General features: G+C 38.5%; 1 protein-coding gene across 2 annotated transcripts; it reads left to right on the forward strand.

The window, feature by feature from the left end:
* Positions 1 to 1334: 1334 nt before the first annotated feature.
* Positions 1335 to 17662, forward strand: ano11 (anoctamin 11). Of its 2 annotated transcripts, none has more exons than XM_082144328.1 (23): positions 1335 to 1783; positions 4646 to 4760; positions 4845 to 5038; positions 5122 to 5229; positions 5358 to 5488; positions 5583 to 5640; positions 5863 to 5973; positions 6062 to 6227; positions 6752 to 6842; positions 7384 to 7480; positions 7709 to 7852; positions 8389 to 8526; positions 8647 to 8745; positions 8880 to 8982; positions 9264 to 9375; positions 9473 to 9527; positions 10078 to 10175; positions 10965 to 11101; positions 12061 to 12266; positions 13994 to 14136; positions 14403 to 14493; positions 15750 to 15881; positions 16906 to 17662. In XM_082144328.1, the coding sequence occupies exons 1-23, from the start codon at positions 1652 to 1654 to the stop codon at positions 16927 to 16929; spliced, it is 2685 nt and encodes an 894-aa protein (XP_082000454.1). In that variant the 5' UTR covers positions 1335 to 1651; the 3' UTR covers positions 16930 to 17662. The 2 variants fall into 2 exon arrangements, with proteins under 2 accessions (XP_082000454.1, XP_082000453.1); XM_082144327.1 differs by having other exon boundaries at positions 1336 to 1783; positions 5352 to 5488.
* Positions 17663 to 17892: the final 230 nt, after the last annotated feature.

Genomic DNA, 17892 nt, shown 5'->3' on the forward strand with positions numbered 1-17892 from the left:
CGAACAATTACAACAGTGGTATTTAAATAAAATAAAACGGGTGTCATGGCTCCATCTAATGGCCAAACATAATGAAGTACTCCTATTTACAGTGACATTATCACACACTATTTGCATGCATTTAATTCCCACCAAAATTGGAACAAATGGCATCAGGACTATAGAACTAAAGTCCTCTTGTAGCTTCTTGCATTTGTTTTCTACATGCAAAAACACTTTATCCAATGACCTTCAGACAAGGGCAATTAAACACATCCTAACTTCAGTCATTCCTCTTTCCAAGGAACCCCTATAATCTCTAGTGCTACTTTCCTTGTATGTAGATCCAGTGATGGTGAGAAAGCCTCTGAAAAAAAAGAAAGAGTTGTTTTGATATAAAAATATTGAGTCGTCTCAATCTATGTTCTGACTTCCCTCTTGTTTGGTGGTGAATTTCTGCAGTCAGGTGGTATTGCTTTTTTCCAGTTACCCGTGCCTCTCTACTCCTGCAGTGCACATCAATGAACAGAAGGTGCTCAAACCTTCCTCACTCTCTCTTTATCTGCCCAACCCTTTCTCTTTATTTCTCTCCTCCCTCTGTCTGCACTGCTGCAGTAACATCAAAATATTAATGCACCACAGAGATTGGGGGGGATGGGATGGGGGCAAATGAAGCAAAAAGGATCACATGCCACAAATGGAGATTTTCCTTTCAGTCATTTGTACATTTGTAGTTTGTTTATTGTCTCTGAAACCCTCTTGCACTTGAATAATGAGAAATCTAAGCTATTTGTGGCTCTCAGCCAAGCATGCAGCACTTAAGACTGACCCAGAAGTCTGCAAATATCATCTAAACAGCTAATGGCAGAGTTGAATTGCTAAGTGCTAATGATTAGTGCAAATCAGAAATATACACAATGCATATAGTGAATATGCAACTAAACTTGGGAGCATTATTCCTCTGTGACTAAATTTCAGGTGGCAATGTTTCAACATCCAATGTGAAATTTTATCTCTTGAGTTCTTTGCACTGAAGGGTTTTAGACTGTGATGGTTTGTCCTTCCAATAGATAATTTACCCCTTTTGGCAACAAGATTTATGTACATTCTGAAACTAAATTTAGCGCATCTATAGTCTGTCTGAAACTGGATTTATGTGCAGTTCTGATGCATTCAAAAACTTGCTCATCACCAGAGTCTCAAGCGTTTAGGATTTATGCATTCAGTGTGTGTTTACATGTCTTTCCTTGCTGAAGATGAAAGAAAACAAGTGGCTCGTATTCCAGGAGTTACGGTAAGTGTCCCTCTGGAGTGCTGAGGAGACAGGGATGCAGTGAATGAGAGCGAGAGAGAGAGAGAGAGAGAGAGAGAGAGAGAAGAGATGCTGCAGACCCACTTCTGCCCTGGTTTGGTCTCATCCGCTTATAGAGGCACTTAATGCATTTCCTCTGTCTCCTCTCCTGCAGCTCTTCTACAGGGAATGCACTTACACTTTTATCTCAAATTTAATTTGTGTGCATAATTTATTGGACACTGATGTTCTGCAGGAGTGTCTGGACTGGAGCATGGGACTGTGTACATACATCAGTTCTATTGAAGCTCTGAATGGGAGTTAAACGACATAGCCTCTGCTAGCTTCACCTCAGCATCTGGTTGTGACTGTGAGATTCTCATGCTGAAGAAGAGGAACACTGAGGTGCTGATGGACCGGGAGGTGCTGCTGGATCTGGACTACAGCGGCGAGACCCATGTTCCTGACAATTATGGAAGCGTGCAAAATGGTTGCTTCATCCCTCCCAGATATGTGAGTGTACAGATCTGTGTTTTGTAACATGGTGTTCGGATGCATACTTTATAAGATACATTTTTTCATCAAAACAAGAGTCCTAGTTTCTGTGTAACAATATCACCAAACTCATTGCAGAGCTGTTCGTTGTGTGTTAAAATTGCTATCTAATTAGCATATGGCTTTGCTGATTAAGCAACCTGGTGGTTTTCCTGGAGTTTTTAGTTACTTCAAGATATCTAGACCTAAAAGAGGATATATTACCAATATCTTCTTGATAATGTGTTAAATCTTCCTTAACTGTCTTATTTTCCTGTCTGATAAAACATACAGTATAGTTTAGTTGTCTAATACCTGTCATATTGTCAATACTATATATACATATATACAACACTTAGTTCCTGTCCTTGAATTTGACTGGCCAAGCAGCAGTCCAGCCGCATCTGGACTTTTCACTTTGTATCGCTCCACATGTCTGTGTTTGAGCGTTCCAGACAGATTGTCAGTTCCAGCGACTCCTTCTGTAGCTTACATCTTTACACCAGTAGGTGGAGACAAGTGACAGACTCTGTGAGTCATTTAAACCTCACTCAACCAATTTGTTCAAAAACACTGATTCATTCAGCTAATGAAACGCTACTACTGTGGCTATCCACCTTAATCTTAAAGGGTTAGTTCACCCAAAAATGAAAATTCTGTCAGTAATTACTCACCCTCATGTTGTTCCAACCGCGTAAGACCTTCGTTCATCTTCGGAACACAAATTAAGATATTTTTGATGAAATCTGAGAGCTGATCACTTCTCCGTAGGGTGCTAGGTGCTGGCCCAGAAAAGTTATTAAAGAGATCGTTAATATAGTCCAAGTGACTACAGTGGCTCAATCTTAAAGGGTAACTAAACCCCTGGTCAGAGCCTGACTCCACCCACTGGCAATATTTGAAAAATGCTGGAAAAGTAGGCAGAGCCCAGTGGAGAGGGGGCGTGCATCTGTGACATATCTCTCTGCAGGCAAGGGCGTGGTTAGCTGGTACCCTCTGATGTCAGAGGGTACCACAACTTCCAATAGGAAAATTCAACTGCAGTAGCCACTGTTCAACCTGAAGAGGGCAGCACTCAGACGTTTTTACACCATATTTTGTAAAATTAAAACACTTTAAACACAAATGTCAAAAAAAACTACTTGAATCAATGAACAGCACTAATAAAGCCCCATTCTTACAGACCATTAACTAAAAAAAGTTGGTTTAGGGTTTAGTTACCCTTTAAGTATATCAAGCGACGAGAATACTTTTTGTGCGCAAAAACAAACAAAAATAACGACTTTATTCCACTGTTCATTTCCTTCTCTCTGGGCCTCGTAAGTGTTTTTGCGCAGCGCGTCTGTGTTACACGTCACCACGTAGGCTCACTATTGGCCGACGCTGGTCATGTGTGTGACGCGCAGCGCAAAAACACTACGCGAACCAACTAGAGGCCCAGAGAGAAGGAAATGAATAGTGGAATAAAGTAGTTATTTTTGTTTGTTTTTGCGCACAAAAAGTATTCTCGTCGCTTGATATACTTAAGATTGAGCCACTGTAGTCACTTGGACTATATTAACGATCTCTTTAATAACTTTTCTGGGCCAGCAAGTTTGGGCCACCTAGCAGCCTATGGAGAGTGACCCAGCTCTCAGATTTCATCAAAAATATCTTAATTTGTGTTCCGAAGATGAACGAAGGTCTTACGCGGTTGGAACAACATGAGGGTGAGTAATTACTGACAGAATTTTCATTTTTGGGTGAACTAACCCTTTAACATAATCTTCTAGTTATTTACATATAGCAGCTAATGAATCTGAAGTCTCAGTTGTACATTCACAGAAAATAGCTTAATAAGGTATAAACTCAATCTTTATAAGGCCAAAGTGATAAAAGCAGCAGCCTATATTACTCTGAATTCAACCCATGTGTTGCTCATAGATTCACAATGGTTGAATTATGCTTTGGCTCTGTTGGGAACTATTTTCTTTTGAGAACAAAAATAGAACTTAACTTAAACTGCCCACGTATTATAGGACTTTCAAACTCATCTGATTGCTGTTCTTCTCACACTACACAACTATTTATCATCTCCGATGTCATTTCCAAGCAAAACACATTTCATACTGCAGGATGATTCACAGACAGGTCTAGGTATTTAATGCCACCCACATGCCACACTATTTTCTCCCTGATTTTCTGTACTCGCTGACAGTTAATTGAATTTGCTGACAAACTGCTTAAATCGGAGGCAAATTGGTACTCGTGAGTGATGATTGTTTCAGTATATGTAAATTTTCAATGACACAATCTGAGAAATGTCATGAATGCCAAAGAGATATTTAGCAGGTTATGCCGCCCACAAGCTACACGACTTCAGCCTTGATTTTCCACTCATCGACAGTAAAAAGCCCAAAATCCCAACCCGTGTATATAGTTAAATGGCTTCACGAACAGGAAATATGTTATTTGATAGCAAATATATATATATATATATGTGTGTGTCAAATCATTTGACTTGATTTATTCCATTGGGTATTTAAGAGTGACACATTGTCCCCCCTTGTGCCAGTAAAGAAGAGAAGAGATCACATCATTAGAGAAGAGAAGAGATGTCGCTGCAAGAGGGAGGGGAAGTGACTCATTTGCAAGCAAGCATCATTTGGGCTTTTTTTGGTGATCTCCATTAACTGTCAGCCAGTGGAAAATTAGGGCTAAAATTGTGTAGTGCAAAAGCAACATAATGCTGAAATATGATGATGATGATAATAAAAAAATCAATAATACAGAAAAAGGATGGAACAATAGCTCTTTTGCTTTTATGATGTTGCTTTAATGCCTATTTTCATGTCAACATAGTTGAATACTGCAGCTAATGATGATGATGACCCCATATACGTTCATTGTGAGCGGACAGCAAGCCCACCTGTTCAGCCCCCAGGCAACTACTTCAGAGATGGCCAAGCAAAAATAGGTAATGTTTGATGAAAGCGCTGTAAATTTACAGACCACTTTGCTTAATATGTAGTCATATTAACCCTGGTCGCTCTTGCCTCAGACTTTGTGCTGGTGTGGGAGGTGAAGGTGCGCCGCAAGCGCCGAAGTCGGGGACGGTCACAAGGAGAGGCGGCGGGGGAGGCAGTAGAAGCAGCACAGGAGGAGAGCAGGTCAGAGAGAAGAAAAGCTCAGCTGGCCCGATGGAGGGACAAATTCATCCAGAACCTTCAGAGTGCTGGACTATTGATGGAAAAGGTTCAGCTGTTAGGTCTATTTTCTTAGTACATTGCCATTTATGCAACTTAGGATCTTTCTAATGGTTTTCTCTTTATTATCAGGAGGAATCATCCAGTGTAAAGAAGACTATACACTATCTGAAGCTCCATGCTCCATGGGATGTGTTGGTGTACTATGCTGAGGAGTTATGTCTTAGAGCGCCTCTGCAGGTCAGATCCGTTTTCATGTTCACCTCCCTATTGAGCTCTCAATGCAAATACAGAGGGCTCAAAATAGCACTAGAATAAATAAATAGTGAGCTCTGAAATGAGTTGTTCTTGTTCATTGACAGGCACAGCCTAACCCAGACTTCAACACTTCTGCTCAAGTTCTTCAGAAACTCTGGGTGCCGAACATCATGAAAGAATCGGTCCCCAACCGTCCTGTGGACTACTATACGTGTGCCTTCCGCAAGTCTAAAATGGAAAAGTTATGCTCTGCTTCTATATGTGAACAAAACGATTATATTCTTGCAGATACAGTTGTAAATGTAGACATTTACCTAGGCTTCCTGTTTTGTTAGGTTTCTGGGCTCTGATGATCGTGAAAACTACTTCACCAACACACAAAGACACCGCATTGTGAGTGTGCAAAAAACAGGAACTGTGTATCAGATGGTATATTAAATTGTTATTAAGTACACTACCATTCAAAAGTTTGGGGTCTGTGAGATTTTTACAATGTTTTTGAAAGAAGTCTGTTTTGCTCACCAAGGTCTTTCAAAAAAAGAATGGTAATGTATAAGATGGTGTATTGAGTACTTATGAGTGTATGATAATTGCTTACACCTGTGCTTCTCGCAGGTGTATGAAATCCTAGCAAGGACTGCATATGGCAGGAGGAAGCGTGCAGAAGTTGGAGTCGCTCGTCTGCTGAACGAGGGGGCTTTTACGGGTGCATTCCCTCTGCATGAGGTTAGGCACATGAGCAATGCGCTTCAAACATGTACGTTTTACTAAAAGTATAGCTTGATACACTTTCAGCTTTTTCTCTGCTTCAAAGGGCCCCTTTGAGCTCCCAGGTTGTGACATCAAGCCTGATCAGCTGAACAAGAGGCAGGTGCTGTACCACTATTGGTCCAATTGGTTAAAATGGTATAAGTACCAGCCTCTGGATCACATCCGTGAATACTTTGGGGAGAAGATTGCGCTTTATTTTGCTTGGTTGGGTGAGTAGGCACCATACTAGATCTTATTTACCATTTTCTTGACATTGCAAGAGTGACAGTGTAATGCATATTCCAGCAATCATTAATAAGTGGCACTTGATGACATGAAATTATTATATAAAATTCATATATTAATGTAATTTAAAATACTAACATTTTTATATTATTTTAATATTTTAAATATTTTATATTTATATAAAATTATGTTATGTATATAGATACAGGATATGCATTCACAGCTTGTGCGTTCCCTGGAATCATTATATGAGAACTGAACTGAGCTGGATGATGACATCACGGTTTTCTCCAGAGCGGCTATATATATAAATAAACTAAATGAATAACTTTTTTACAACAAAAATGAAACATTACTTAACTTACTTAAGCTGGACTGTGACTCTATTTGCTTCTGGAAACAAACTTTGTTGCATTATTTTCCTTTTATCTCTGTAAAGCTGCTTTGAAACAAACTGTATTTACCAATTGTAATTACCATAAAGAACCAAATTCTGTTTTGTTCACAGGATTTTATACAGCCTGGCTCTTGCCTGCTGCATTGGTTGGGACATGCGTCTTTGTTTCGGGTATTTTGACAATGGGATCCAATACCCCAGCGTAAGTTTCTCCTGTATTAGCCTATCGATAAACTGTTTTTCTGCTGCTGCTCTTCTTGCAGCTCTACATGACACACACATTTAGTGCTCCTCGAAGCTATTTTGCTGCTATGAGAAATAATTTCATATCAATGTGCTTTATGACCTTTATTTGTTTCTATAGCAACTGTTTACCAAATCTGCTTGAAGGACTAATAGTGATGGGTTGGAGATATTTGCTGCGGTTTACGCCACAGAATGAACAAGCAAAATAATGAGAATGAGAGAGCAAGAAACCATAAAGAGAGACACAATTAGAAGCACTAAATCTGTATCTATATGCTATAAGCATTCCTTTTGTACACTTTGCCACTCTGGTCTATTGATCTTTACATAAAACTAAACTATTGCTTTTGTTAGGAATGGAGTAAGAGTGTGGTTATTTCTAACATTTTCTTCTCTTTAATCAACACCATGAAAACAGATACTTCAAAAACACAGGCTGTATGTTTGCTTTCATCTTAGCTCTACCATTGTTGCCTGTTTCCATGTACCATCTACAGGAAGGAAATCTGTGAGAGTGGAGGACTCTATCTAATGTGTCCTCTGTGTGAAACCTGCAAACCCTGGAATATGTCAGACATCTGTCCCATGGCCAAGGTAATCATCCCTGGCTCAAATTGCTTGAATTGGGTACTATGTGAAAGACACAATATTGTAGCATTTGATAATATGTTTGTATAGTTTATATTATGTGTATGGATTATGTAAAAGATGTAGGAATGTTTTAAGTCACTTCACTTTTGGACTGTAGTCTGGTTGCAAATAATGAACACTAAACATTAGGGCTTTCTGCTTGTTTTGGGTTTATTCACAACTCTTCTTAAGGTGGGTTATCTGTTTGATCATCCTGGCACCGTCTTCTTCAGTGTGTTCATGTCTTTATGGGCTGTCACTTTCCTGGAGTACTGGAAACGCAAGAATGCCACTCTCGCTCACCACTGGGACTGCATGAATTTCCATGAAGATGAGGTTTGATGGACACAGCATTTTTGGTCCTTTTTCCTTTAAAAGTATCCTGAACATAATGGAATTCCTGAAAGGAATTTTGTTTTGTTTGTATTTGGGGGAAAAATCAGAACTGAAGAAAAAAAAATGTATGTGGGTAAAATCAGAATTGAAAAATGTTTTGTTTGTGTGGAAAAACATCTGAAAAAACTTTTTTATTTTATTTAATTTTTAGTTTTATATATGGGAAAAATCCGAAGCGAAAAAATTCAGAAAATGTGTTTGGAGCTTTTTCTAGTTACACATGGCAGAATAATTTTTTTGGGGGAGGAAAGACTCATAAAGACACTTGTCCTTATAAAAGTTAGGTATTTTGCCTCAGAACATTTTGCTTGTTTTAAGAATGTTTATATATTTTACTGGAAACCAGGACAAAAAATGCAGATTAAGAAATGTGTTATTCCTATTCCTATGTAATAATTCCTAACATTTGTGGGTTTGTATATAATTGGTATTATAGATCAGAAATAATAGCAAGTTATTCTCTTGGAAATGGACAGGAACCACCACGTCCTGAGTTTTCTGCAATGGCCCCTGCGATGGAGGAGAACCCAGTGACAGGAGTGAAGGAGCCCTACTTCCCTGAGAAAGCCCGGATTTCACGCATGCTGACTGGCTCTATGGTCATCGTTATAATGGTGAGACCCACTGGAGATTTAATGGAACTACAGAATTGTAATTGGTCTGTTTGAAGGAAGATAATGTGTCATAATGATTCACCCGAATCTATTCCCCTTCCTCTTAATCTGTTTTCCCAGCTGTTTGTAGTGATGATCTTCTTGGTCACAGTGATCATATACCGCAGTATAGTGAGTGTAATGATGTTTGAAACTGGGAGTTCTGTTCTGCGTACTCAGGTGGGCACCCCATCGATCTGAATTAAATTAAAATATGAGATGACTTACCATAATGCAGCATTTCATTAATCTCTTCCACACCTGCAGCAGCTCTTGAACTCTGAATCCACTCCACACACACTTTTGTCTTCCAGGCTGGGAATATCGCCAATATCTCCAGCACTTTGGTGAATCTGGCTTTGATCTTGCTGATGGGGCAGGTCTACACAGCCCTGGCAGAACAGCTCACTAAATGGGGTAGGCTTTCTGCACACATAAGACCCCATAAAGGAACGCATTCCCTGGGGTTTAAATCAAATCGCACAGGCTAGTGTTGCCATTTTCTGTGGGTTCAGGGTAATGAACCTGCCCATCCACAGTGACTTTCAGAATCAATAAGCCATTAGGACTCTAGTCCTTAGTCTTTCTCTCTGAGGCAATTACTATAAAGCTTTGAGACTTCACACATGCCTTATAGATAAGTCTCATTTATCTTGTGTACTCAAATATGGCCGTTCCTGAAACCATTTTCCCTGCAGAAATGCACAGGACACAGACACAATATGAAGATGCCTTTACATTCAAAGTCTTCATATTCCAGTTTGTCAACTTTTACTCGTCGCCCTTCTATGTGGCCTTCTTCAAGGGCAGGTAACCTGTAAACTAGCCTAACAGAACAAAGCAACCTTTTGTGCTGTATTTTTCAAGGCAAAATATTCAGGGCACTTTCACTGCTCTTTTATTGCAGATTTGTGGGCTATCCTGGTCATTATGGCAAACTGTTTGGGATGCGGAATGAGGATGTGAGTGCTTTGCCTTTTAGTTTTATGGTTATATGCCATAATACGATTTCCCTATTCCGTTAACAATGCTCAAACATGCAGTTTAGCAGTCATTTTACAAGAATATTTTGTATAAAGATGGTAAATCAGAGTCCAGACAGCCTTGTAATAAAGGATATGTCTGCTGTTGCAATACATCCACAATAGGTTGCACTTTATATGTCGTTTTTTAAAACTAAAGAAGCAAAGTTTTCCTCTATAATGTATATGTACAATAATGTTCAGAAGTTAAGTCAGTAATTGAAAAAAGAAAAGAAAAAATTTATAACTTTATTCAGCAAGGTTATCATTTAAATTGATAAAAAGTGACTGAAGAATCTTGTTCTGAAGAATCATTTGACACTGAAGATAAATTAAACTTGGCATCACAGGAATAAATACAATTTTGAATTGTAATAATATTTCACGTTATAACTGTTTTACTCTATTCATGATCAAATAAATGCAGCCTCTGTTAGCATAAGAGACTTCTTTTAAAAAAGATGTATAAAAAATGTACCTGTGGTTGCAGTGTGGACCAGGGGGCTGTCTGATCGAACTGGCTGAGCAGCTCTGCATCATCATGGTGGGAAAACAACTTATCAACAACGCCCAGGAGTTTATCATCCCGTACGTGTCTCCCTCAGAGCCTGACTTTTCATCAAACAAATCATATTTATTGTAGCTGCACCATAAAAGCTTTTTATATCGTAGAGCAAACCACATAGTATTTGAACTAAAAGACTGCTGAAGTCTCAGTCCTGCAGAATCGAAATTGTATTATTTGGTCCTCTGAGAAAAGCAAGTCAGCACGGTGGGTCAGTGCTGCAAAGTTGGCACAGCACTCTTCTGTGGAGGTGTGTGTGTGTGGTCAGGCTTTGTCTACATTGTGGAAAACATACTGAATAATTAATAAACATTCTAACTAAATGTCCTAATGACCATCTTAAAATGCAGAAGTCAATTGGAAGTCCCTACTGTCATAGAAAGAGTGTGTACGTTCATGCTGGTGTAGGAGAGTGAAAGTGTGTCAATGTGAGCAATAATAGCTGTCTTTAAGAGTATTGATTGATGTAATCCACAGATAACATTGTAGGGTACTGTGCAGATATATGACTGTCTCTCTGCCAGTTCTGCAGCATGTCTCTCATCTAAGGCAGCAGTTCCAGTGGTTTAGCAGGATAAATGCCACGCAGGAGAAGCTTTTAGCACTCCCCTATCAATAATGCACCACCACAGTCAGGCTTGGGCAAAACTGGATCTTTCCAAACGAGCACAGCTCTATTTTAGACATAAAAATACACTCAGAGGAGCTATCATCATCATCATCATCATCATCATCGTCATCATCATAAGAACACTGTGTATTTCGGTTTAGTTGTGTCATTCCCTCTTTGCCTCTCTCTCTCTGCTTCTCAGTAAAATAAAGGCTTGGAGACAGAAACGGGCCTTATCATCTGTGAAGAAGGCCCAGAAGGCAAAGGAGCCTAAGCGTTGGGAGCAGGACTATGAGTTGATTCCATGTGAGGGTCTTTTTGACGAGTATCTGGAGATTGGTAAGATGATAATCTTTCACCCTTAATGAACTTTAATGAATGTGTTGCTACTGATGCCAGAACAGCATGCACTGATATTTCTTGAGGTGTCAGTCCTGGAACACTTGGTGGACTAGGCAAGCAAAGACATGACAAAGAAAAAAAAAAAACATTTCTGAATTTCTATTTCAAATAAATGCTGTTCTTTTGAACTTCATATTCATCAGAGAATCCTGAAAAAAAAGAACGGGATAGTTCACCCTCACCCTCTAGTTGTTCCAAACATTTATGAATGTCTTTCTTCTGCTGAACACAAAAGAAGATAAAAGAAGAAGCCAAACAGTTGATGGGCTCCATTGACTTCCATAGTATTTTTGTTTCCATATTTTCCAAAATATCTTCTTTTGCGTTCAGCAGAAGAAAGAAATTCATACAGGTTTGGAACAACTTGAGGGTGAGTAAATTATGACAGTTTTTTCATTTTTGGGTGAACTATCTATTTCAGCAGTACAACCGTTTTCAACATTGATAATATTAAGAAATGTTGCTTGAGCAGAAAATCAGCATATTAGAATGATTTCTGAAGGATCATGTGACACTGAAGACAGGAGTAATGATGCTGATAATTTAGCTTTGACATCTCAGAAATAAATCACATTTGAAAATATATTAAAATAGAAACAAATATTTTAAATTGTAATTATATTTGATAATATTACTATTTTACTGTGTTTTGATCAAATAAATGCAGTCTATGTAAAAATTAGACACTTCTTTCAAAAATATTAAAAAGTCTTGTCGACACCAATTTTTTTAGGTTTACTGTATGTAAGAGTTAATTTTTCACATTTCACATTTTTACCTACAGTACAATAATCATGCAACTTAATTAAACATTACATGAAAATGACACTTCTGTACAGATATTCTTGCTACACTTAATGAATGACCTTACAGTTTTTAATCTTGACTGCTGCCAGTCCTACAGTTTGGCTTCATCACCATTTTTGTGGCGGCCTTTCCTCTGGCTCCTCTCTTCGCCCTGCTAAATAACTGGGTGGAAGTGAGGCTCGACGCTCATAAGTTTGTGTGTGAATACCGGAGACCCGTGGCAGAGCGAGCCCAGAACATCGGTGTGTGGTTCATCATACTGGAGGCGCTGTCCCACGTGTCCGTCATAGTCAATGTGAGCGCCTACACAAAACCTCTATCACGTAACTAATAATTCTGATACTTAAAGGAACCGTATGTAAGAAATGTATTTCAATTAATCATAAAATGGCCCTGATATGTCACTAGACATTAAGAAATCATGTTCATTTCAAATACTTATATCACTGACAACAGTAGTCCGGCCAGGATATTGTCATTTAAAAGTGAAGTTGCAGCCCTCAACCATAGACAGTATATAAACTGGACACAGCGACCCCATTGGATTCAACGGAGACAAGTGAAGTCAATTAGAAGCACTCACTTCCTGATGGCTGAGCGTACTGCGCAGACTCAAACTGAGCTTGACGACGTAGATGTGACGTGAGCAACCTGTCTGTCTTCTAGTAGCTGTGCCAATAGAAATCTGAATCATTCCCTTCCGAAACTTGCAGAGACGGAGAGTGTGAGTAGGAGGTGTCCATGAGCTAGGAGCAGGAGAAACTTTTGCTAAGTATTCTGAGTAATTATTTTGTCATTTTGCCTCCACGTCCCCCCGATTGCGCGCAAGCTTCTCCTCCTGTCCATACGGTAATCTCTCTACTGTGCGACAGAGTCGCGTGGTTATGACACAATCGTTAGCCTATTTTTACAAAAACTGCATCTATGGGGCCATAACATAAGATTCAAGGTAATGGAGCATTTTATACATTTTCGTGTTTCTTTAGAAATAAATAATGGACAAATGGAGTCTTTAAACGCCTCAGATGTAAAGTTATTCGCTGTCAAAGTGACGCCAAAATGAATGGGAGTCAATGGAATGCTAACAGCAGGTGGGGGTCTGCTAATCAATGGCGGCGCCCGGGGAAGCTTCAATATTTTATGAAACCCTGCCCCCCTGCCCTCAACTGATGTTGTTGATGTCATGTTGTGTTTTGGCCTGATGCTCCACCCTCCCCTTATCTACTAATCACGAAGTCATTAGTGTTTCGGCATCCGGGTTGCCAGCTCTGCTCTAGTTACCACAGCTGCAGCTACAATTGTGTCGGATAATTTTTTTTTGCGATACATATTTACTTCGCAAAACATCTCTCATGAAGCATAAACATAATTAACAGAAAAAAAACTTACTGTGTGGGACTCGTCACTTGCCATTGGAATCTCCTTGTAGCAGCCTATGTTCCTGCTGGATCCTGCAGCCTAACTGGCAACCTCGAGTCAGGGGGGAGGGGGAGGGGGAGGGGATACACCGCTCTACAGTAATTTGAAAGTGATTGCAGTACCAGTTTTGGCCACAATCTTACATACGGTTCCTTTAAGGTTCGGTCACATTAGCGAATTCGAAGTGAAATTTTGTGGGCAAAAAAGCTACAATGTTGACAATAAACAATACCATTGACCTAAAAAGAAAACACTGCTCACACAGAAGTCACATTCAAACCAAGCAGCTTTCTGTTGGTCTGCGTGGCAAATTCGTGTGACCAACTTGGAACACGAGTGAATTCTGCACAGGGATCTTTTTCGCCCATATGCAAAACTATAATACAGATATACAGATTGTACAGATTCCTATTGAAGTGTCTGGATTTCGCCCACGAAATTTCACAGAGCAAATGTGACTGAAGATTTGACATCCTTTAGTGTGGTACATTCTGTTAATATTTGTTTTTGTGAAACATAAACGACTCATCTTGTTACTTTACATTATCCAAGGTAGTCTTTAAAAGGTTCCACAATATCTTTTATTTTTTTTATTTTCTACAGGCTTTCCTCATTGCGTTTACCTCAGATTTTTTGCCACGCCTGCTGTACCAGTACAAGTTTAACAATGACCTGCATGGTTATGTCAATTTCACGTTGGCTTACTCTCCACCCAGCTACAACCACTCCAGTCATACCACGTGCAGGTAACATTGTTGATGCTGATCTACAGTGTAAGAAATCTGAAATCAGACTCTGTTGTATCAGTTATGCATTGTAAATAAGCATAAATATATTTTTCCTCTTTTCAGGATGGGTAATTTGTTGTATATATATATTTTTACATATTAGCAATGGTCTAATCAATCGGAAAATTGCTAATCAAGGCAGTGAACTGTAAAATTGTAGCTGTCAGCACTGTTTTCTTCTCTTGTGGTCTTTTTTTTTTTTGTCACGGCTTTTCTTGTGTCAGATATAAAGCGTTTCGGGATGAAAATGGAAAATACAAGCTGGTGTACTGGGAGCTTCTGGCTGTAAGACTGGGCTTTATCATCGCCTTTGAGGTGATCATTGATCTTCCTCATGCAAACCACATCACAGTCAGATTCTTTCTTGAATTTAAGCTTCCCAGAATACACTGTAACCCATTGACACCAACTTTTCATCATCCAGTCAGTTCCTAGATAAAATTGGATCCCAGTCTACATTAGTGTTTTTTGAATATCCTCTGGGTTTTTTAAATGAAAGAAACAGAAATTATATTGTACAAACACCTTCAGGAGAACATTAAAGAGCACCACACACACAAGGAAAATAAACGCATACATAAGCAAAATAAACAAATTTTCATTTCATTTATTCTTTATTTGAAAGGGGACAGTGTACATTAATCAACATTAAAACAATGTAAATGTACCCGAGTTAGCTCAAAAGTGCTAATTTTCATCGGTAGTCCCCCAGTCAGATGTAAAACAGGCAGCCTTTAAAAATAATCACAAGTATAAAATCACAAGATAAAATTACATACAACACATTGTGGTTAATAAATACAATTCATGTAAAATAATTATAGAATGTTTAAATGCACACCAAGAGCATTAGTGCCCACAAGTTTGGCTCTCTACAAGCCCTTTTTTTGCATTCTTTTTGAAAGAAAAGAATGACAAAGACTCTCTGATGGTTACCGGCACTGTGTTCCATTGCTGAACTGCTCTTACGGAGCATGTTCTTACTTAAATGCATGAATAAAAGTAAAAATAATCCACATGATTTAATCAAATATATTAAAATGAGTGCTGTCAAATTGATTAATCGGGATTAATCACAACTAACATAAAAGTTTTTGTTTATATAATATATGTGTGTATATATCATTATATTTATAAATATGTGTGTTTATACACACACACACACACACACATATATATAAACAAAAACCTTTATGTTAGTTGCGATTATTCGCGTTAACAGCACTAAAATAAATAAAATAAAATGGAAAACATTGACAAGAAAAGAAAAGTAGATTAAACCTTATTAATAGTATCACCAAAACATTTCTTATATGGTTTCAGGAATCTGAAAAAGAAATTATTAGTTAAAGAGATTTAAGAAGTGAGTCTGATTCAGTGGAAAAAATATAAGAGAGTAAGATCTCGGAAGTGAATTTGACGAAATATCTCACTTTACGAAAGTGAAATGGGTTGCAGATGCAGTTTACATTGTCTATACCTGATTGATTACAGTTTCTTTATCATTGTCTACTAATTATTATTTCTATTTTGTGGTCATCTTAATAATAAGTGTGTGTACTCATCTTCAGCATGCGGTGTTCTTCGTCCTGCGTGCCATCGACTGGATGGTTCCAGACATCCCTGAGTCCTTGGAGCTGAAGATCAAGCGGGAGCGCTACCTGGCTAAGCAGGCTCTAGCTGATAACCAGGAGGCCTTGCTGGTGAGTGGCAGGATGCTTCTTAGGTGAGGTCAGAGCACATGGTGAAGTCCACACCCTCCAGTGAGCCACGCTTCTTCTCATTAACACTCACTACAGAGAGCTCAGAGATTAAGAATATAAAAAGCTTTTCTTAATCACAATATGCAGCAGTTTAAATTTACCCTCAAGGCTGAGGGAGAAAGCCAAAAATATTGTTACAGCTATTAAAAATGTTCTTGATAGTTTAAGTAAACAATAACAACACTGATTTGACACCCATTTCCTCTTTAAAATATATTCTTTATCCAATTCCTGGAGCTATTTTGTTCTCCAACATCCCAAAAACATCAACGTTTTTAAATGAATGTGTGACAGTTCCAGCACTCTAGCAGAAGTAGAGCAAAGACTTCTGTATTACTTCTTTGCTGCCCTGGTTTATGTACTCCACATGTTCTGAAAAGTTGTGGCGGGAAGAAGATCAAAACATTTTTCAACCCACTTTCTTGGAAAATATGTGTTAGGATGATACTCTGCTTCTGGTTGAGGTCAGAGTGTGTATTTGGCTATGTGCACTGGTTTCTGAGCAATGACGCAACCAAATATTCAAGATTATGGGGGATCAAGTGTAATAGTTGAAAACCAAACTGTTCCATTGAAATACTACTATTCTGAATATTGGCAGATTCCCCCTTTATGTCTGTGGTGGTTATGGTCTCTATTGTTTTTAATTACAGTAAATTATATTTTATGTAGGCTATTTTACTTAAATAGTTTAGAAATAGACCTGGCTCTCTTTCTCGATGTGATGTCAGTGATGTGATGGTTGTGGTGTGAACGCCTCTGTGATCTGATCTGACCTGGCCCTTGTATATCTTTTCAAAATAAAATTAAGACTAGTTATAGTTGTCTCTGCATATTAAACTAAAATTGGAGTATTGCAATGTATATAAAAATATATACTTCACCTTTAACTGATGGAGGAGGTGTCTAAACAATGTATTTCTTTCTTTTCTCTTCTTTCCTCCTTGTGTGCTGGTCCTTGAAGCAAGCGAAGAGCCTAGCAACATGAGACTGACCTGCAGTGCAGAGGCTTCTCCAGAAGGGGGCGTAGAACACACTTTACACACTCATAATTGATTCAAGAGGGACTTAGTATTTTAAAACACTTGGACTGAAACTTGGCTTGAGCTTTGTGGTGGTTGTGTGTGTGTGTGTATGTGAGCATGCATTTGAAAGTGTGGAGGTCTATGCCAAAGTTGTTCACTATCACCTCTACTTTAACAAACGGCTGTTTACATACGACTTCCTCTGGCTCCAACTATAGTAAGACGTGATCACCTATTCACTCTCTCTGCCCTCCTGATAAATGATATATTACTATTTAGATTTAGTGGGAGGACAGGGAGGTTTGCTTTTCTACATTAATACTAAAGTATATATTTGTACTACTGACTACTGAAAATTGTGAAAGATGGCAAATGCATTAGAAGCATGTTCTACATTATGTGTCAGTGTAAAATGCTTCTCTGAATAATACCTTAATATGTTTGCATTTGTCATGTCTATCTCTGGGCTGTTTAACGAATCATGTTTTAAAATAAAGCTAGTTTCAATAACTGTTCAAATAAACATTGAAGTGTTTACATGCTGGAGGACAAGATTTAAAAGGATAGTTCAGCCAAAAATGAAAAACCCATTCCAAACCACTATGACTTTGTTTCTTATGTAGAACACAAAAGGAGACATACTGATGAATGTTCACACTGTTCTCTTCTGTATATTGAAAGTTCAGAAAAAGTTCAAAAAAGTTTTACAGTCCAACTGTAAAATCATAATACTAATATTTATGGTTGTCTTAATTTTTTGCTTTCAAACAAACCATGGAGCTTTTATATCGGTGGTAAACCACCAGGGGATTTTAAAGCTTCTCTTTTGTTGGCAACAGCCGCCACCTTACAAATTTAGAGAGATTGTTGATGCGTGTTGTGTTCCAAATGCATATTATAATATAATAAATTATAAACAGAGCATG

Source organism: Leuciscus leuciscus, assembly GCF_965113295.1.
Source record: "Leuciscus leuciscus genome assembly, chromosome: 18".
NCBI lineage: Eukaryota > Metazoa > Chordata > Actinopteri > Cypriniformes > Leuciscidae > Leuciscus > Leuciscus leuciscus.